General features: G+C 36.2%; 1 protein-coding gene across 1 annotated transcript in view; it reads right to left on the reverse strand.

The window, feature by feature from the left end:
• The window catches only part of LOC116162927, a 318,902-nt gene that overhangs the window by 275,427 nt on the left and 20,229 nt on the right, over positions 1 to 23,246 (reverse strand). The window contains exon 2 of the mRNA XM_031476698.1: positions 16,525 to 17,786. Within this exon, the coding sequence (XP_031332558.1) occupies positions 16,525 to 17,786 (1,262 nt within the window). The remainder of the gene's footprint in view (positions 1 to 16,524; positions 17,787 to 23,246) is intronic.

The following is a 23,246-nucleotide window of genomic DNA, read 5'->3' on the forward strand; positions in this document are numbered from 1 at the left end:
AAGAGATCAATATTCCATGTGCTCCAGCAAACATGAAACCAATTCAAACGTATTTACGATCACAAATGAATTTGCTGCTAAATTTCGGATAAGCTGCTTCTCTAACCAGTTTTCTATCTAAACTCATTAGGTATTTAGGGCTCCTGAAAAAAATTTTACATCAATTACCAGTCGTAAGGTTAGGCACAGTTTTACATCTAAAAACACTAAGCGAATTACATACCTTATAATATCGTAATAAATCCAAACTATATGTATGCGTCTTTAAAAATCGAGTTTATATAAAACTGGAGACGGAAAACGTAAAATAAAGCAAATACAAGAAGCAAAGTGTAAACTAGTAACATGAAGCCGTGACAATTACAGGTGACACTGTCAAAACAGTATAACAAAATAATTATAGCACGGAGTGCACCGCGTCGTTTTGAAGGCTTTCTATTGGCCAGTTTGGAATTTAGCTCCAATATGGCGACCGGAACCAACGACCAATCAAAAACGAGATACCCTGTTGTCGCCACTGTCTCTATAAAGTCACTGTAGAATTTACCAGTTGCTATGATTACGACGACGCCAAAATTACTTACCGATCTAAAAACAGAACAGCAAAAATACTTACCGACGCCTTTTTAAAAATCAACAGTCTTACATTACATTTAATCTTTAATTATTGTTAGGTACATTAAACGTACAATTTGTGCTGTTGTTTCCTATAGCAAGACGCTCATAAAGTCATAAAGGAAGTGCAAAGCTAGTAAACTACATCAGACACATGCACATTTTTATGAAATTATTAATTTCAATTTTGACAAATAAACTGGTTACCTAGTGATGTACACCATACCACTTCGATCATTTCGATTTATTCTGCTCGTTAATTTCTTAGTGCATATTTATATTGGTTGCATAATTTTAATTTCGATCGCGCAAAAAATGTTATAAGCACGTCGAACGTTAAGGGTTACCGTTCTCAGACAATAATTGGAGTCGTCGCTTCGCTCCTCCTCCAAACAATTGTCTTCGAACGGTAAAAATCCCTTACCGTTCTCCATACTTAATATACTATATGATTCTATTGGAAGCTGTTGACAATAAGGAAATGTTTTTCCATTATTAAAGAAAAATTATGAATGCCGTACGTTTCGAGTAATAATTTCCACTTGTTAACGATTTTTCACACGTGTATGAGAGAACCTACTGGTTTATTTGAAGAAGCAATTTCTCTACGTCTTTATTAGAAACATTTATTCGCAATACAACAAAGTCAGTTACGTTGAACACGTGCCTAATTCACCGCCTGGTATCTCATGTACGGGGTGGCTTAGTAATCTTACACAGCATTAGGGTCTCGGAGCCCGTTACAGTTATAATGTCGGTGAAATAGGGAAAAAAATGTGTCTATTTCGGTGAATTGAATCATGCTGTTATTATGTTTGGATAGTTCATGTGGCCCGTTAACTTGCCCCCCCCCCCCCACTGACAGATTTGATAGTCGTATTATTTTGAAATGAATGCGCTCATATGCGCCACCGATAATAACTCTTGCGCCATTATCGTTTTTTAGAAATCCGAAAAAACATTTGGGGGGGGGGCAAGTGAACGTAGCCCCCCCAGTACGTATTTTGTCGCTTGTAACTAGGTCACCTGATACATTTGGTTATGCGCTCAATTGCGCCACTTGAATTAAAGCTAGCGCCATTACGGTTAAGCCGTGACAAATTTTCAAAAAGTGGGGGGGCCAACTTAACGTTTTTAAAAGTTACTTTTTTTTAACATCTTTTCATACGCAATTGCACTCTCAGGTATGCGCTGAAATGCGCCGTAAAAATATATCTTTGCGCCATTCTTGTTTTTTGGTTATCCTTAAATATATTTGGGAGGGGCCAAGTGAACGGAACCTCCCATAACGCATTTTGCTACCGGTATTTGTGCCACTGGATACACCTGGTTATGCGCTCAATTGCGCCACTTGAATTAAAGCTAGCGTCATTACGGTTAAGCCATAAAAATTTTTTAAAAAGTGGAGGGTCTAACTTAGCGTTTTCAAAAGTTACGTTTTTTAACATGTACCTACATCGTACCTTTCATCATGCGCTAAAATGAGCCGTTAACCTAAATCTTTGCGCTATTATAGTTTCTGGGAACCCTTTTTAATACCTATAGAACTATAACGCTATTCATTTTCAGAAGGTAGCGGTAGAAAGCATAGGGACAGTTTAACCTTCACTGTGATTGGTTAAAACAGTAGTCGTTAACTAAACTGTCGAACTGTCCTTAGCTGTCAATTTCAAATATCCAAGTGTGATATCGTTTGATTTATAATTATATTTTCTAAATTTTGTGCCGTTTTATATTTTTCCTGTGTGTGTCGATCTTCAAACACAGCGCCATCTACTACCTTCTTATAAAGAATACAGTATATATTATGGGTATGCGGTGAAGTTATGTTCTAATTATGCAATTTTAACTCGGTTTGCAATAATCGCCAACAACTCATAGGTATTAACTTACTTGGTTTGGAGTTGATGCACTATGCCGCAATGTAGTTCATGTATTAGCGATCCTCGAGATAGTTTACAATTTTGTACTGCTGTATGTCTGCCCGTCTGCCTGTGCACGATAACTTTGTTTAGAAACGTCCGGTCGCTTTGAAAGTTGGTACACATGTTCTTAAGGATATAAGAAAGGTCGCTATTGTTTTTTAGTTACGTAGATTAACGGGCCAAACAGTTACAGCCCAAAAACTGCTCCAACCTTCAAAGAATGGTATCTTTTATAATAAATTCGTGTTACAAAGAACATATTGTTGTGTAAACTTCCTAAGCCTGAAAATACCCACACAACTTACCCTTACTAGCTCAATCCCACACAAACTCTTAAAAACACGAATCTCAGGGCCCGTAAAATGAGTCCGACTACCCCTTTTCTTCGTCCGGACAAGGGGTAGCAACCTCGCCAGGTCGGTGGCTAATACCTCCCTTAAATTCCAAACAAATTAATCCCTTGTTAACTGACTTCTGGAATGAAATTTAAGTCCCACCGATGATCCAAACCTTTTTACTTTACCAAACTCGTTTCACACTCGGGAAAAAAAAGAAAACTTAAAATTTGAGAAACTCGAATCCTTGACTTTTACTTTACACACACAAATAATAAATGACAAAAAAAAATTTTAAAAGGCTAAATTTACAAAATCCGAAAAAAAAATGACCGACATGAAATGAAACACAAAACCGTCTCAGACGGCGATTCTTACAATTAAAATTAAAACAAAAATAACAGTACTCACGGTACTAAATCCTTTTTACAAATGCACCCACGACCGAAGCACACACAAAAGCACAAACACGGCCCCAGGTATGTGCTGACACAGCTACTCCGACAGCTCCTCGGCGATGCTGGCGTTAAACAAACGTTCCGTCTCCTCCAGATGATGGAAGATACAACACAAACTCTCGCTGCTCAAAATGGCGTTATTGTACCGCTCGTTTCCTCTCCAACAAACTCCTTCCAAAGACCTTAAACTCCTCGACGATGCCGGCGTAAAAACACGTTCCCGGACTTTCAAAAATAACAACACTCGACGAATAAACTAGCGTAACTTTTGCAAACGCCGCTACAATAAACTTTTCAAAAAAAAAATCTTCACATACGACAAACGTAGGCTTTGCGAAACGGTACAATAAGCTCCTTCTCTTCGCTGTTCAAAACCATTTATATCCCAGTATCGTCAAATTTCGTTGCCACGCTTTTCCATGAATAATTTGAATGTCGGATCCGAAAAGGCTTAACGGTCGACTCCGCGGACCAATAGCATAATTGCATAAATGAAACTATTACCGATCGTAAATCAACTTAGACTGGCACTTTTACGAGTTTTACCACGCCAAAATTCCTATGAAAATCGTTCTTAAACAACTAAAAGTTTCCTTATCGAAAGTAACACTTGTGCAAAGCGCGAGCACTCTGCTACCTTCCACGAATTTAACAATAACAAGACAAAATTTATTACATTTAAACACACTAATTACGGATTCGATTTTCCCAGACTTCAACTTCTTAATTAACTCCGGCCGAGCATTAATTGAACTAAAACAACGATCCTCTGCATAAAAATGGGAAATAAACGTCTTTCCAGAGTAAATAAATGCCGTCCAACTGCGGCCTAATAAAAAAACACAACAATATAAATGCCCGGTTTTCTGTGTCAGTAAATATTCATTAAACCTCAAACAATTTTGAAGATGAAAAAATAATATTGCGCGTGCGCAATCTAATTTATGTATTTGTTAAGTTATTTAAATGAAATTTTATGTACGCACCTCGAGTAAAAGTAAAAGTAATGCTAATGGGAATGCGGAGAAGTCAAAGATACTATTAAGACGATGGATGTTAGTGGTATTTGATTTGATCGTCTGTTAATAGTAGTAATAGTAAGAAAATGGTCATTCAATTAAAAAAACCTGAGTTTTTAGTCTTTGAAGTTTCATAACTTTGGATCTCCATAGGTGCGGTTGTCCGCAACTTAACTTACACTAAATGAAAGCACTATTCATTCTCTACGCACTGATAAAAATGGGTTGCTATGGCTACAACAGTTTTCAAGTAATCAATTATCAAAGTTACATCTGCATCCGCCATATCTTTTCTTAAAGTCAAAATAACTTAAAAACCATAAATGGTAGATATCGATATGTGGATATCAAAAGAACTGCAATTTCACGTAGAATTCAAAAATGTAATAAAAAATAGGGGTTGCCATTTAAAATAATGAAGTTACTAGCCACTTCCGGTATTTCCGGAAGTGCGTCCATTTTGAAAATATTTTACATCGATTCGGCCTTCGGAGTAGGTAACTCCTAATAACAAATTTTTAAAAACCTTCCTATTTTACTTTCCCAGAAACGTTTAACTAAAGCTCCCAAAAAAACACTCTGTATAGTGTTTCTGAAACACTATAATGGCGCAAAGATTTTTGTTTACGGTGCATTTTAGTGCATGATGAAAGGTACGATGTAGTAGAAAAAACATGTTAAAAACGTAACTTTTGAAAACGTTAAGTTAGCCCCCCCAACTTTTTAAAAATTTTTTATGGCTTAACCGTAATGGCGCTAGCTTTAATTCAAGTGGCGCAATTGAGCGCATAACCAGATGTATCGAGTTGCACAAATACCGGTAGCAAAATGCGTTATGGAAGGTTCCGTTCACTTCCCAAATATCCCAAATATATTTAAGGATAACCAAAAAACAAGAATGGCGCAAAGATATATTTTACGGCGCATTTCAGCGCATACCTGAGAGTACAATTTCTATGAAAAGATGTTAAAAAAAGTAACTTTTAAAAACGTTAAGTTGGCCCTCACACTTTTTGAAAATTTGTCACGGCTTAACCGTAATGGCGCTAGCTTTAATTTAAGTGGCGCAATTGAGCGCATAACCAAATGTATCAGGGGACCTAGTTACAAGCGACAAAATACGTACGGGGGGGGGGGGCTACGTTCCCTTGCCCCCCCCCCCTACCCCAATGTTTTTTCGGATTTATAAAAAACTATAATGGCGCAAGAGTTATTATCGGTGGCGCATATGAGCGCATTCATTTTAAAATAATACGACTATCAAATCTCTCTGCATAAAGAGGAAAATACGTTTTTGGGTGCATAAAATGCTTAAGAAACCTAATGAAGCAGGGAATATTTTGCAACCATACAATATTTTTTAAATATTACCGAATGTCATTGGATGAATTTAACAATTTATTGGGGCACATTGGAGAACTTCTGCAAAAACAAAATACTACTTTCGGTGAATCCATTTCACCGATTCAAAAACTCGCAGTCTGCCTGAGGTAAGTGTTGAATCTAATCTCTAAAAAAGCTTAATTTGACAGAATTCTGCTAGACTAAAGATTTTTAGAGTGCCTAGGGAATAATTTGAAATAATACTGTAACGCAGTTTTTAACAAATTTCACTGATTTTTATAAGTTAATGTATAAAAAACAAAATATACTCTATTGTAACTAACTACAGCCTTACTAACTAAATAACTACTCAAAATCTGTCGGAGACAAATTTTCGTAATATAATGAGGCCGCTGATGAATGAGGTAACGAGATACTTGAAAATGGACGAGTTGCCATCGACATTGCTGAAGTAGTCGAATGATGGTGGTGAGCACCGTGGTGGCTGATCTTGGCAATATTAAAATGCGTATTGTCTTTGGTATTGCATATTATATGTTGTTGTGGGAATATGTGGAAATCTGTTGAGGAAGCTGTTGGCCGATATATTTACCTTCAATATCCGAAATAATCATCAATATTCTAGACTAGATGTTTGTCTGCAGATGAACAATTTTTCACTGTGCCTTTTATGCTGTCAAAAAATAGATCCAGATCGTCTTTTTGCTCATTTTTTTCTCTCCTCTTCTAGTAAATAATTCATAAGAGCACCACTAGCAGTTTGTTGAGTGTGAGTCAGGTCTTTAGGTTTCTTTTTTTAGGCATTTCTTCCATTGTCACCAGTGGAACGTTCACTATCTAAAATAATCATTAGTTAACAGTGTTGCAAATTAACTGAAAAAATACATTTTTCGAACAAATTCACTTCTAAGTAACGTGGCAAAACATTTTTGCCTTTTTATTTGCAAAAAATGAAAACAAGTAAAGATATTGATTTTATTTACACGTTTCTAGCCAGTGGAGATTCCTTTCAAACAGTAGCATTCAGTTATCGCTTAGGACATTCCACTGTACACGCCACAGTTCAAGAAGTCGGTAATGCAATTGTAACCAAGTTGCTACCAATTTACATTCAGACACCCATTAGAAAAGATTGGGAAAACATTTCTAGAAAGTTTTGGGCTGCGCGGAACTTTCCTAATTCCTTAGCAGCTTTAGACGGGAAGCACATTGAAATTGTAGCACCAAGTAATACTTAGTGGTTCCAATTTTTTTAAGTATGGAAACCCTTTTCGGTTGTTTTACTTGCGTTGGTCGATGCCATTTATAAATTTATAACCATGGATGTAAAATTGGACTTATTTCTATACATTTTTATGCCGTAACAGCATTAAATAAACATTATTATTATTATTATTATCCTATGGAAAAACAGTGATGGGGGCATTTTTGCGAACTCTAGACTGGGGAGAAAATTAGAAAATGTCTCCTGGGATATACCTATTAATAAACATTTACCAGACTCAAATATCACTAACGTTAAACTTAACGTGCAGTTTATCTGTACAAAACGATATTTTGCCTGTACTAAATAACGCAAAATAACGATTTTTGACAGATAACAGATAATTTTTTCCTTGCCCAATGCCCAAAGGCACATTTTTAATATTACAAGAACGTTACTGTAACTGTGCAACTTAACAGTACCAAAATGTCGTTGTTGTAATGTTAAGCTATTAAAAGTTGAACTAACGTAGTTATGTATGGTTCCGTCAACATACGCAAATATCACATTCCTTAACATTATAATGACATCGCAACAAGGTTTTGCATAAAAACGTTGTTAAAGTAATATTGGTATAACGCTACCTTTCTAAATGTTATTTTAACGTAATAATGTCCCGTTCCAGCGACGCAAGTCCATAAGGTTACAATTGTTAAAATTACAAAAACATCGTAACCACGGTTTAGAAACAAAAGTAATTCAAGTATCGTTGGTATAACGTTGATGTTCTGTATAATTGAGTTGTTTAAAAACCCAACATTCGTTTAACGTACCAAACGTTTTTTTAGCATTGCTTGTCAAGTGGGGTTGATTCATCTTTCATGGTATTCTAATTAAAAAAGGTCTTAACACAACAATTTTGTTCCTTAACTCGTCAAGTATATTGTACACAACAAATTTCGTAGAATTCTGTCCATTTTCGTTGTCCGCCGAAGAATTGCAGCGGAACATTTTTTCGAATTTTCAAAAACTAATTCCAGATTCATGCTCAAAAACCCCCAAATACCAAATTTCGTCGAAATCAGAATTTTTTTTCGCACCCCCCAAGTAGGAGTGCGCCCTCTCGTGGTGGGAATTTTGAAAAAATCGGATAGGGCATACCCGAAAACCTATTCAAAGACGTGCCACCCATCTTTGTAACTCTTATGGTTGCTGAGAAAAAAATTAAACAAGAAATCCAAATTTCACCACTTCTTTGTGGTTGGGCCCCAAACGAAAAACGTTGGACCCTCGGTTTGTTTGGAAAAAGCCCTCGTCTTGATCCCCTCTATCACGCAATTTTTTAGCGCATTTTTTTAAGAATTAAAAAAAATGTGCTATTGTTTGCGTTTTGCCGTCCGTCCGTCCCGACCCACTTCTGCCGTTTCGAACTACTTTTAGGGGAATGGTCCTAGAGTCCTGGAATTTTTTGCAGTAGGCAGCCTATACCTTGAAGATGTGCCAGACGGCCATCAAATTTCGCTGTCGAAAAGGGCCCCCCACGAATTATTTCCCGAGATGCTGTTTTGGAAAGTAAAACGTACATAACTTTTACATACGGCAACCAATTGGTGTCAGATTTTGCATACGCATGCCTTTAGTGGTGCCAAGTTAAACTTTAGAAATGGGGTTGGGGGGGGGGGGGGTTAACACATGTTCTACCCTATACGCTACTAACATTCCTTGGAGCTTAAATAACTATCATTTATTGAAAGAAGACTTCTAGGCCATTATGAGACTGTTAATAGCTCCCTTTACCAAGGTATTATAAAGCAATAACTTTTCAGGTGAAAAATAAAGGTATATGACAAGAGAAATAATTAATAATAACTTGTACGTATTCCAATATTTACTCTGATAGCCGTAGCGTACAAAGTATCTCTGAGCGAAGATAAAATGAACATCATCATTACATCGAACTTCGCAATTAAAGATGCCAGCAAAACGTGTACTCAATTTACAAACTGCCTCTGTAATTTTCACGAATTCCATTTCTATTTCAGATTATTCAAGCGCTTATTAGTTCGTAAAGTTACACAAGGAGCTTTAGACGAGTCTGTATTTAGTTTTCCCAACATGCGTTATGAAATGTAAAATAGTACCCGGGGCTACACTTACCTAATGTTCAAATATGTGACGCACTTCAGCAACTTAAAACTTAGTTTGATTCAAGGTGTTTTCAAGCAATTCCAAGGAAAGTGAACAAACATTTATTCAACTGAGATTATAAATGCTACTGAGTCCTGGTCATAGCGCTTGTATTTAGAATTCCTTCAATGCTATTAGTATCAAAATAATAGTTAATTAGTTAAATAGAAACGCATTTCAAACCCTAATGATACCCCACTTACTGCACCTCTTCGTATTTATGGATGTGCGTAACTCTGCTCTGAAGGGATCACAGACACGAAACCATTATAATGGAAAGCCTATTTTGTTTGCATCGCTTCCTTCATACTCGAAGTATACGTGTGAACTACTCATTGTTCTCAACATGTGAGCAAGAAATATTTGTTATGAAAAGTCATACATTACCTCATAAACGTATCCCTCGGTTACATAAAGACCATACAAATTTGAACAAAAAAGAAGAGGATTTGTACCTAAAGAAAGTCATTTACATGACCGGGTCGAGTTAAGTAAAGTAGTCATTGTTTATTGTTACTTTTGATGTGGGAGATGATTTATTGTAATCCCTAGACTAACAAATACAGAGAGATTATCAAAGACTGCAACCTCTATATAAAACATAATGTTAGTAACCCTTTACATGTGGCAGTAATAACAGGTGGCCAAACGTATTAGCATAAATCAGAAACTAGCATTAACGCAATCTGTTAAACTTTTGGTAAATTATTGATGACGGGAAAAAGATGTAAAAATTTTCAGATGCTGTAGTTACGTATAGGTGGCGCAATTCAGAATTGACAATTTTTAATTTAAGACCAGAGAATTAGATGAGAAAGATGATTTGGTGCTCGAGTAGTTAGGTTCTAGGTGACGCCACGTTTTGGTAAAGGGAGTGACGACCCTTATACCAAATTCGATTATCCTATCAATTTACTTAATCTTATATCCCTCTCAAGCTTGGACGAATAATTGGGCGCTTCGCTACTAAGAAACCATAGCTTGCAGATTTATGTTTCCTCTATGAGTGAGAAATAGAAGGACCCGCTTTAATTTCTAGCACACACTGGTTACCTTATACACTGTGTCCAAGATTAGATGTTTATCATGGTGATCTTCGAAGCCATAGAAGATACGACGATGGTCAATTAGAGAAAAGATGCACAATTCAATTAAATTATCATACTTTAAAGAAAACAAAAAAAAATCGGATTATTTCCGAAAATATGCCAGAAAAACCGAAATTTGCCTTCTCATTGCCACTTTTGGAGCTCTACAAGATAGCGTTGAGAGATTTTAAACAAGTGTTAATTGTTGGATGTAAACAACCGAATACATCGGTCGGCCTGAATTTCCGACGTTACCTCCCGGTCTTTTAGGAAGTTTGTATAAAATAATTAATAAAATTTAAAGGTAAGCGTTTGATACTTTCTCTTCCTTTAATTATAAGGAGGTATTGCTTTACTTTTCTTGCATTTGACTGCTCGTAGCTACCGCTAATTAATTTAGCCTTTGTTGCTTGCTATTTAGGGCAATCGCTACCGTGTTCGTTTCTTCAAATGACTACCTGTGGCTGCCGATCCTGCTAAACCTCCGAGACCGTTCCGAAACCGCCAACCTTGGGCAAGAGCAAGGCTCTAATCTTCTGGTGGCACTCGAGTTCGTCCGTTTCGCCGACTTTACATTCAAGTTGCCGCCGACTGCCGCATTTTCGCCCGCTGGCAATCATTTGTAAATTAATTTAATTTTCATGCCATCTGTGCGCGGACTTCCTAACGAAGTTCGTCGCATCAGTTAGAAATAAATTGTATGTTTATGTGTATTATCTCTTTTTTTTACAAAATGCATTGCGCACGAAAATTTGTTTTTCTCGAAGTCTGGCGTTTCGTTCACTTGTCGAGAAATGTGTTCACTTGTGGAGAAGTACGTCACAGTTGACAGTATATTATATACCAGCGATTAAACTGATGTCTTTCATACGAGGTGATAGAGATGAAGTCAAGGGTGGCAGTATCACACAAGTGTGAAAGTTCGAAGAAGGTATGCAGATGCAGAAACAGCATTTCGGCAAATAATTCATGGGGGGGGGGGGGGGCGTTGATATAGATAAAACCTTTAGAATAAACGGTTTTATTCAACAAAATTATTGGTAATGACAATATAGGAAATGACATTAAAATAACATTACAAACTAGATTAGAATGAGGCAATAAATAATGTATTTGTATATTACCACACTCATCCACACATCATTTTAAAATATAATCATTGTAAGGATTGGGAGCCTACGTTGTCTAACTGATCTTCGTGAAATCGATTCGTCAATAAAATTCGATGGTGAATCAATTTGCTCTGCAGCCGATTGGTCTGAATCAGTAGTTACTGGCTGTTCTATTCTTTCAGTTTCTGAATCCAAAAACGATCTTGGTTCGCCAACTTGCTCTACAGGTGATTGGTCTGAATTTAGAAAATCTTTTACCTCCGAAGAAACGAATGAAGTCCCTCTATCTGAATGAAGATAAGACGGCATACCAAATAGCATAAATATGTCATTAAGACATTTGATTACTGTCTTAGAGCTCATGTCAGCGCATGGGAAGGCAAATGGGAAACGTGAATATTCATCGATAATAGTGAGTATATACTTATTCTTCGTATTAGAAGGAACTGGTCCTTTAAAATCAATACTTAATCTTTCAAATGGCGAGGTAGCTTTTATCAAACCAGGACCAGGCGTAGCAGACCTGAAATATTTAGGTTTTATTTCTGAACAGACGCGACATGAATTAGTCGTTTTCCTGATTTCTTCTACAGAAAAAGGCAAATTTTTCGATCTCACCCAATGTGTCATTCTCGAAACACCAGGATGGCATAATGCGCCGTGTAAAGAAATGAGTTTATCAGAGCGAGTCTGCATATTAGCACAAACACGCGACAATGCGTCTGCAACATCGTTCTGCTTTCCTGGTCGGTACACAATATCATACTTGAATGGCGCTAATTCCAGACGCCAGCGCTGTATTTTCTAGTTTTTTTTAGCGCATTTCCACAAAAATTAAAAAAAAATGCGCTATTGTGGCCACTTTGTCCGTCCGTCCGTCCGTCCGTCCGTCCGCTAACTTTGCGACGCTACTAGTTTTTATCTTAAGAGCTATTGTTCTACTTTTTTCGCTATTTGGTTCGTTATGGTGTCGAGTCTTGTACCAAGGAAGGAATTTTTTCTGTACCGCTTACAAAAAAAAGTTATTGTAAAAAAAAACAAAAAACCGTTTTTTACATGTTCCATAATTTTACACTTTTGCCGTTTATTAACGATCCTAGAGATCGTTTATAATTTTGGATTGCTATCTGTCGCCTGCCGGTTGGTCTCTCCGTCTGTTCCTTTGTCTGTCTGTCCATCTATCTGTCCGTGTGAACCATAACTTTGTTTAGAAATGTTCGATCGCTTTTACATCTCCGTTAGTTATGAACTGAATTGCATGAAATTCAATATGGGCATAGATTTAGCCATATAACACGCAATGCCCGATTCAAAATTCACAGTGCCCTTTTCGCATCTCGACCATTTATAAGCCGAATTGCAAACTTTTTTACTTATAAAAGTATTTGAATGAAATTTGATACATAGGCACTTGGAATAAAAGAAAATCAAACGCCAATTTCAAAATTTGGTTTTGCGCATGCGCAGTGCCAACTTTTTTATTTATGGAAGAATTTAAACGAAATTTGATACAGAGGCACTTGGGATAAAGGAAAATCAAACGCCAATTTCAAAATTTGGTTTTGCGCATGCGCAGTTCCAACTTTCTTATTTAGAAAAGCATTGAAATGAAATTCTTCGCATAAACTGAAATTGAAGTAGCACGTCAACAATGGATTGCCCATCTGCAACGCTATCTTTCATATTTGTGGGCGGATTTTTACGATTTTAATAGAAGTTGCATCTTACAAATGGGAAATGAATGCAAGTGGAAATGCGCTTTATGTAAATCGTTTACGATTACTTTTTAACTTGTTTATTTTACTTGACAGTTTATTATTAAACATGAAGGGTACAGATCATTGATCGGTAATAAGACGAAATGGTTTGCCAATGAGGAAATGACGCCATTTCTTTAACGATTCGACAATTCACTTTTATTTAGTGTTCTTGAGAAAAATGCAACCGGCCGGTTAGCCTGGGATAAGGTTGCCGCTATGGAATGATCCGAAGCATCTGTTTCGACAGTGAACTGCACGTTATGATCTATAGCGTTAATAGCTGATTTTGCAATATCAGATTTGAGCTCTTCAAAGCGTTGTACAAGTTCGTTCCCTAATGGAAAGTTCTTTGTGTTTGATAAGGCGTGGACTTTTTCCGAAAATCTTGGTATCCATTTGCTATAGTGGGCAAACAAACCCATAACTCTTCGTAATGAAGGTAAATCATGGGGCGGCGGCATACTAATAAGTGGTCGAAGGCGGTCGGGATCCGGTCTGATTACATGATCCTTTATATGATAACCCAGGATATTAATTGCATTTTGAGAGAACTTACTTTTTTCTTTGTTAATAGTCAGCCCATATTTGGAAGCGGCTGCCATAAATTTCTCGAGATTCTTGTCATGCTCCTGTAAAGTTTTGCCGCAAATGGTTATATCATCCAAATAGACGTATGTTCCCTCCAATTCTTCCTCTCTAATGATCCAATCAAGAACTCCTTGAAAACTTGACACTCCATTAGTTACACCAAACGGAATTCGGCGAAATTGATAGAGGTTTCCGTGCGCTTCGAAAACAGTATATAGTCGTTCTTCGGATAAGATTGGGATCTGATGGTAAGCACTTTGCAGATCGATTGCACTAAATATAGAATAATTCGATATATTAGATACTAATTCTTCCATATTTGGAAGAGGATATGCGTCCAGCAGCGTATACCTATTTATTGTCTGTGAATAATCGATTACAAGACGCTTTTTATGAGTTGCATTCTTCGTAATTAAAACTTGAGCTCTCCAGGGAGAGGTGCTTTCTTCGATGATCCCTTCCATCAACAAAATTCAAAATTTGAAGGGCTATATATATATATATACACGGTGTGGTCCTGCATGGGAATGAACACCATAGTGAAATCGGAAACCACAGTCGCTTTAATTAGAAAAAAAAAGTTGCGTAATTTAGGGCTTAGTAAAACGATGCTTTCAAAATTCGGAAATTCCGATTAATTCCAAAGATATTCGACAAAATCCGCAATTAACCATATTCGTATGTATTTTTATCTGGCCCTGTTTGAAAATATATCAAAAACAAATAACACTTCCTCATAGGCACTTCTTGAGCTCTACAAAATGATGGCCACATTTTGTTATGGCGGTGTTTCGTCTCTGAGGAACCATCATCAACTTCATATTATTATATGGACCGGAAAAAGTAAATTATAATCTATTTAACGCACATTACAGTTTGTGAACGTTTTTCTGGTTTTCCCTAGATAAAAAACCTAAATTTAACCTAATTTTTTCGTCGACCTCTTGATAACATAAATTACACCTTAGTTACAGGTGTAACAATGAAGCTCATTAATGGTTAGAAACCATTATACGTTAGCAACCATTAATCGTTAGCAACCACTTATATATAACCATTATGCATTAGCAACCATTAATCGTTAGCAACAACTCATACATAACAACCATTTTATTAAAGGGAATGACATTAATTTATATAAAAATTCACTTTCAGCATCAGCTGAGAACTCCCATCCATCTAACCATTTTAATCTCGCTGCGCTCGTGGACTAAACATCTCACTCACCAATAAAACGCCTCATTTATACACTCATTGCATAAATAACTATTTACTGCTATGCCATTTATCGCCACACTTATGGTATACTGTGCCAATACTAAATATAACGTCTAAATGTAATTCTCTTTCTTGCTGCGTTTATTTACAAAATTCTTCCTCTCCATTATTTTTGCTTCGGCAATACACACTTTGACAAAGCTACCAATTTACAGCGAATAAATCACAAGGTGAGTACAAATTAAACTCAAATTTTAACGTCTTAGATATTCTGTAACTGCGACATGCTTTCTTAGAATAGACAAACCGATTTTGCATCCTATTTCCATAATGAAAATACAGAGGAAAATGCAGATCGGACCTAAACATGACGTTCAATACGCCCTTATCGTGTACTTCAGAGATTTGGAGATACAAGAAGTGTCGACTTTGGAAAACGTGTAAGCTATTGCAATTAGTTCAGCGAAAATCCATAAAAGTACAACTAATTGGAAAAGTTAGTTAGAGGGAGGACACCCTTCATTTGTGTATGCGATCATTCGTAGAAAAATAAATCCTCCATCTTTCCAGCCCATGCTTATATGTGTGTCCCTGTAAAACCTATTTTGTAATGATGTGAAATTTAGTGCGATTAATTCGTAATGTGACTCCTGTAGGAATCTGGAATTTAAATGACACAATAGTTATTTGTACAACTAGTTTTGAAAGTGATACTTCTTTTCATGAATTTGCAGTTTGATTAATGAGGGCGAAGTGTGAGATATATATGTGATGATATATTGTGAGATGTGTTTACCAAGATATTATCAGAGAAGACTTTGTAGATTTTATCAACCTGCGATCGGCAAAAATATTCTACAAGGAGGAGGGGGAAGTTATGAAGTTCTATCCTATCCCATTGTTGAAGTGACAAAACTAAAGTCACACCCGTACCAAGTTATTTAAAGGCGCTATCCATTCGGTATTTATGGCGTTAATGGGAAAAACCGAAAAACTATATAAGAACCTGACTCGCAAAGTAAAGCACTCCTGTCTCCCCCAACCCTCCGATCACTTTCCGGGGGAAGATTTGGTATCATACGATCACCTATAGAAGATATTTCCGGTTGACGAACAACAAGATATTATTACCCCAAAGACCGTCGATATCATCGCAGAGCAAGACTGCGGAAAAGGAACTTAAGGTACTGTGCGGTGGCTATTCTTGGTGTAGTTGCGAGTAGACACGTTGAAGTAAGGATTTTCAAGGAATAATTTTTCTTCAAATTCTTACGTTGTAGTCTGTCGCGTTATATAGATTGCAGCGTAGGTAATAATTTTGCGTAGTAGTTATTTACTTAATTTAAACTAGTTTGTTTTGAAGGCAAAGACCAATGTTCCTTTAAGTTACGGAGGATTAGTGTAACTGCATTTTACCATTAATACCACTTGTACAAAAAATACCGTTTTCTAGACGTCTCAAAATGTTTTGTTCGTTCGATTTCTATTATATGATTTTTCTGGGAATAAACGGATAGATTTTTATCACCGAACACGGCCGTTAGGGGTGCAAACATTAATACTAGACCGTGACATAATGCCCGCTGAAAAAAGTGAAGGTTTGATGATGAAAAAGGTGACGAACCAAAGAAGCGCTCTCTCAAAAATGATTGTATTGGGTTACGCACTTACCTCATTTCAAAATCGTGCATTTCTTCCAAGGTCAAGTGATTCCCCACGTCAAGCAACTGTTTCATATGTTCCTCCCTTTGTTTCTTTAAACACAATTTATTGCCCGCACTTTCAACATTCGAGACGAACTCACTACCGTTCCTCAGCAACACGGTCGAAACATTTCCCTGCTCGGAGCTAAGCGAGGCCTGCTGTACGACTATTGTTGCTTGCGGCACTTTCCGATTACCGATACGAATGGAACTATCTAACGGATTCGTAGTTACGTTTATCGGCGACGTAACGGTGGGATCCAACTGGGCACCCACTTCACGCAAACACTTATTTAAGCATACACTCCCCCGTTTCTCCATCGGCAAAGGAATAAGCGTTCCTGTCGGGCATTTTTCCGGATGTTCGTTAAAATAGTCAACGCGCAAATCGGGGGGTGTCGAACGGTACTTTGCCAGATGTTTTTCGTCGTACGAAAATTTATCACCTTTATGTTTGTTGGGGGAGCTGTGGCGCTTACTTCCTCTTTTATGCCTTTGCCTCGGCTTTGTGGAAAGCGTCTCATCTTGTGATTCAGTAGACGTATCTACTGTTGGATCTAACTTGGAATGTTTTGGGGAAGTTCGGCCGTTCTTTGTGATCGCTTCTTTCGACGACTTGTCTGCACCCGGGGAGTCTTCGTGGGTATCGATTTTTCGTCTGTAACTTCTACGCTCTTTTGCTGCTGCATTATGTTCAGGCGTTGATCTTTGACTGTCGAACTCGCTATGCCTTCTGTGAACCAGCACGTTGTGGTATGCGATGTCAATGGAGTTGTAGTTGTGTTGCGCCGCTCGATAACTATTTCTCCGCCTTGCTTCTTGTCGTAGAGCGTCCACTTGTTGTTGCATCAATTCGTCCACATTTTTTGCTTTGCTGGCGGGCGTCTGCTGAACTGGAACGTCGAATACAAACTGTTCAGTTTTTAAATATGCGGTTTTCGGTGGAGAGTCTACATCAAACGTAAATTTAGTTTCTTGTTTCGCCGTACTCGGCGTTTTGGGAGAAACAGGGGTCGGCTGCAAAATTTGGCTGCACGTCTTCGTGCTGTCAGTGCTATTTTCGGAATTTAGTATGTCGATCGGCTCCGTTATGTCCAAACTGTCTTCCGTGTTGTCACCATCAGTAACGGTCATTGTCGTTACAATTGTGTTAGAGCTGTCGGTGCTTGTGTTGAGTGTCGTTTCCGAAGTTGTGCTTGAGCCCATCACAATTACCTTTGGCACGGGACCCTGAAACAGAAAAGATAGTGTAACCATACAAATTTTTTATACAAAAAATGGATTACTCTGCCATCAACCAATTTAAGCCATTTTCCAGGAAAGCACCCGTCATGATGTCAAAAACCAATAACGTTATTAACATTCTTGTTATTTATTTATTTTAAATAGTAGTCTTGAAGTGCTGTTTGAAATTTCAGTATTCTCTGTTTATGTTTTAAAATGAGGACAATTTGGATATTTCATACGTGACTAGAAAATAGCAGAAAAAATCAGTATACAACGTCCTATTCAATCAGGTCATTAATTTACTAATTATTTTACTAGTAATTAATTCACTAGTTACTAGTTAGAACCAAGGTTTACATTCACTTAATTTCTTTTTTGACTGGCCATCTCTCTGTATTATTAATAATTGTCCTGTAATTATAATTTGATTATGTTGTGCAATAATTATTGCATTATTATCACTAATATCGCATCTCGCATACACTAAACGGAAGAACTTTTAGTGAAGCGCGAGGTATTTCAATGCCTGTACTGAAAAGTAAAATCGATCTTTTATTTTTGTTTCATAAAAAAGAACATAGAATGTCATACCGAATATTATTACAAAGTTTTCACGGTAATTTAATTTAAGAGGCGTGCTAGTTGGATAAAGATTCAACTACTTTACTATAACAACCCATAGACTTTATCTACGAGGCCAGTGCTATTTTACACTTAAATCTTGATGCCGATCCTTCAGATACGATCGTGTGAAAATCTAACTTGAAATTTTAATTAAATCAAAATATTATAAAAGTAAATCATAAAGTTTTAATAATACGGAAGTTTCAAAACGTTTCATGGTTGTAATAACAATTAAAATGATTTAATGAAACTTTAAAACGATCTCGGTGTTAATTACGAAAGTTTAAAGAAAATACATTCAATCCATAATTAACGATTAACCTTTGAAGAACTTTTTCAGGAAAGAATGTTACTTTATTATGTGTGTGGATGTAATACTTAAATGGAGGAGCCCCGTGCGTTTACTGGAAACTCCGAACGAAGAAAAACCATTTATCAACGAATACAATGTCACAGTTTTATTCGATTTTTTTTAAGAGCACTATACAAACTCAATTGTTTAGTTGGTTATTTTCATAAAAGCACCACAACTATCTAATTGATTGTATTTCCATTTATTTTGTCATTTTGTTAAAACATCTAAATCGTGTCCAAAAAAATTTTTAACCCCAAAATATGTGAAATAATTGTAAATGGAAATATATACTTATAAGAGTACATTCGTTTTAAAGAGCTCGTTTTGTCAAAAGTCACTTTGATTGCACTCAGGAGTATCAAAGAGATTATAATTACTATTAATAGTAGGCAGTGGTATAGATAGATACCTACACTTCCAATTTTATTCTCTGGCGTTCTAGCCAACAAGGAAGTCACACCACGTTTAAACATATAAGCAAACTTCTGTAATAAATAGATAAATATTTATTTACGCCAATTCACAAAAACTGTTTACTTAACTACATTTATATTTTCTGCATTTCCTCCCTTTTTAGAGGAATTTTTCGAAAGAAAAAAATTCCCTTTACTTGATGGTTTTGTCCGTCCTTCTGTTCCTCGTCTAACTTGAGAACGAAACGCTATTGAATATGCACCGATTAAAAGTCGTGTTTCCGAATACGAGCTGATTAAAAAAATTCCCCTGTCAATTGTATTCGATTCTTCGTATTTTGTTTCTATTGTTCCATTCGTCCATTTTTCTCTTCTTTTAACCTCCTCCAATAATACCCCTGTTCCTTCAATTTCCTACATTCTCATATCACGCTATTGCGTGGAAATTACTTCTTAATAGGTTTGAGAACAAAAATCTTACAATTAGTAGCCATGTAAAGGCAATATTTAATATCCCTAAAATGAATAAGTCATCTTCTTCCGCATTACGAACCTTAATCGAAGAGAGGAGAGTCTCCTTTCCGCGCCACCACACATAAATCCAAACTCGTAACATATAGCGACATCATGCGTTCTAGACAACATTCATTATACTTAAAGTTTCTGTATTGCTGTATTATTTAAGGGTATCCAAAATGGTATAGTGGGTTGGTCACTTGTTTTTAAAAATATCGTAAGTACTGAAAGTAAAGACCGAGTTCAGTGATTTGTGTGTTTCGTTATCCTCTTACAAATGGTAACGTTAGACTTGAAGGAAATTTAATTATATATATATATATATATATATATATATATATATATATATATATATATATATATATATATATATATATATTGATGTAAGTCGAGATCCGGATAATAGTAGGATAACCTGAGATCCCCCTTTAAAGTTAAAAATATGCGTGTATAATGGGTTGCCAACGACATGAAATATGTTCTTCTATCATTACCCCTATAGAGGGGAAAAGAATTCTACAATTAAAATTATCCATATAAAAAGCAGTTAGGATGAGATCCAAAAATAAATACACTTAAGTAGAGATCATATAGTGTATAAAATGACATTGGTGTGATAAGGAGAGATCATGCGGTGTTGTCAAATGTACTTGTTCTAAAAATAGATTTCGTTATCTTTTGCGAATACTTAACAGGTTGTTAGCCTTCCTGTAGGATTCCTTCGCGTATTCTTTCTTCGATAAAGCGGTGCGTTAACATTATTTGGCACCCGGGGCTTGAAACATTATAACATTTAATTAAATAATATCTAGTGTAATACTCTATTTTACATCGATGATAAATATTAACGATTAGCTATTTATTAAAGGAAAGAGTTCCCGTTGGAAATGATTATTTTATTTTTCTAACAGCTGATAGCGGTGTATAAGTCTACATCTTTGAATTGAAGGACCCAATTCAAACTCACTTTACACCACCATTATAATTAATGTAATAATTTTTTGGCATTATCTGAAATGCTTCAAAATTGTTCATGCATAGGTATTCATCCTACAATCATGTATAAACACCAAACCCAAAGAAATCATTATCAAATTGCTTTTTTATCTCTTCCAGTATCGTATGGTGCGGTTGGTAAAAAGCAATCACAAGAACTCTAAAGTTATTTGCCTATGATTACATGTAAACCATTAGGTTGTTCAGTATTTCGTAATGAAATCTGTAAAAAGTTCATTTTTGAAGAAATATGCCTTGGTTAGTCAAATTGGTTCAAACCATGGAGGTGGCCATTTTGGTTCAAAAACATCTAATTCATCCTACAATCATGTATAAACACCAAATCCAAAGAACTCATTATCAAATTGCTTTCTTATCTCTCTTCTAGTACCTTATGGTGCATGGTTGGTAAAAAGCAATCACAAGAACTCTAAAGTTATTTGCTTATGATTACATGTAAACTATAAGGTTGTTCAGTATTTCGTAACGAAATCTGCAAAAAGTTCATTTTTTAAGAAAGGTGCCTTGGTTAGTCAAATTGGTTCAAATCATGGAGGTGGCCATTTTTGTTCAAAAACATCTAATTCATCCTTCAATCATGTATAAACACCCAATCCAAAGAAATCATTATCAAATTGATTTTTTTTATCTCTTCCAGTATCGTATGGTGCGGTTGGTAAAAAGCAATCACAAGAACTCTAAAGTTATTTGCTTATGATTACATGTAAACCATTAGGTTGTTCAGTATTTCGTAACGAAATCTGCAAAAAGTTCATTTTTTAAGAAGGGTGCCTTGGTTAGTCAAATTGGTTCAAATCATGGAGGTGACCATTTTGGTTCAAAAGATCTAATTCATCCTCCAATCATGTATAAACACCAAATCCAAAGAAATCATTATCAAATTGATTTTTTTTATCTCTTCCAGTATCGTATGGTGCGGTTGGTAAAAAGCAATTACAAGAACTCTAAAGTTATTTGCTTATGATTTTACATGTAAACCATTAGGTTGTTCAGTATTTCGTAACGAAATCTGCAAAAAGTTCATTTTTTAAGAAAGGTGCCTTGGTTAGTCAAATTGGTTCAAACCATGGAGGTGGCCATTTTGGTTCAAAAACATCTCATTCATCCTACAATCATGTATAAACACCAAATCCAAAGAACTCATTATCAAATTGCTTTCTTATCTCTCTTCCAGTACTGTGTATGCTGCCTGGTTAGTAAAATGCAATCCCAAGAACCCTAAAGATATTTGCTTATGATTACATGTACCTAAACCATTAGGTTGTTCAGTATTTCGTAACGAAATCTGTAAAAAGTTCATTTTTGAAGAAAGATGTTTTGGTTAGTCAAATTGGTTCAAATCATGGAGGTGACAATTTCAGTTCAAAAACATCGAACTTATCCTGCAATCATGTGTAGGTAAACACCAAACCCGAAGAAATCAGAATAAAACTGCTTTGTACCTCTCTTCCACTACGCGTAGGATACCTAATTGGTAAAATCAATCATAAACAATTTACCAAATTTAGACAGCGCTGTAATATCTTTGGTTCTTTTCCCGATGAACTTGGTATAGAAATTAACGTTTTTGACATCTTTTGATCAAAATACAGGTGGTCATCGAAAGTGTATCAAATTCCCTTATTGGGCACCGTGGTAGGTGTGTTCCTAGCTTATAGTTTCGATACCCTTAGAATCCATTATGACCCTCTTATTTTAATTATTAATTTATTAATTTAATGTGTTTATTAAAATATACTAAACGTTATTTTACATTTCTCCTCAATCCACCAGTTTAATCTCTTTAATACAAATCCGCCCTTATACCGTAACGTGGATTAGGAATAATACATACGAGGTGGCAGATAACAAATTATTTACGTTAAAGAGCACATAGTACAGCTACCTCTTTCATTATTTGCTATCGCACTTTAAAGCGAGAGTACCGCTTTACAACGTTGCCGTTTATTTGGATCTCACTTTATTTAAAATATAACGCATTATATATAACGTAAGCAGCGCCCCCTAAGATGATCATTCAAGAACTTCGCGTGTATAAATTTTGACAAAAACCTAAAAGTTGAGATCCGGGCGAAAATTGAAATTTAGCTTCCTGTATGATCGACCGAGCTAATAGACTCGATATACACAGTAAAAAAGGCGAGATCCGAAAATGGATCTCGGGTTTACCAAATGGATCTCACCTTATCTGCAAAGATGTACCTACCTCTAAAATCTACAAAAGCGTAGAGCGGACATAGACAATTGGGTACCTAGATGCCTCTGTGTTTTCTTTGCTTAGAGAATGATTTTAGGATTGTTTGCGTAATAGGCTTAATATTTCCCTTACAGATCCAACAAAAAACGACATTGTGCAAAGAAAACCATTGTCTTTGTGTACATGGTCAGAATCCATGTAGCTTAGTGGACCATCAATGAATTTTGTTGATTACGTCTAATCTGCCATTGTGAAAACTCGAGAAGTCGTCAGATGTGTGACAGAAATTCAAGTTATAATGGAGGAAAGCGGGTCCTCTGCGCTGTGGAAATGCACCAATT

The sequence above is a fragment of the Photinus pyralis genome, unplaced genomic scaffold (genome assembly GCF_008802855.1).
Source record: "Photinus pyralis isolate 1611_PpyrPB1 unplaced genomic scaffold, Ppyr1.3 Ppyr1.4_LG1, whole genome shotgun sequence".
In the NCBI taxonomy this organism is placed as follows: Eukaryota; Metazoa; Arthropoda; class Insecta; order Coleoptera; family Lampyridae; genus Photinus; species Photinus pyralis.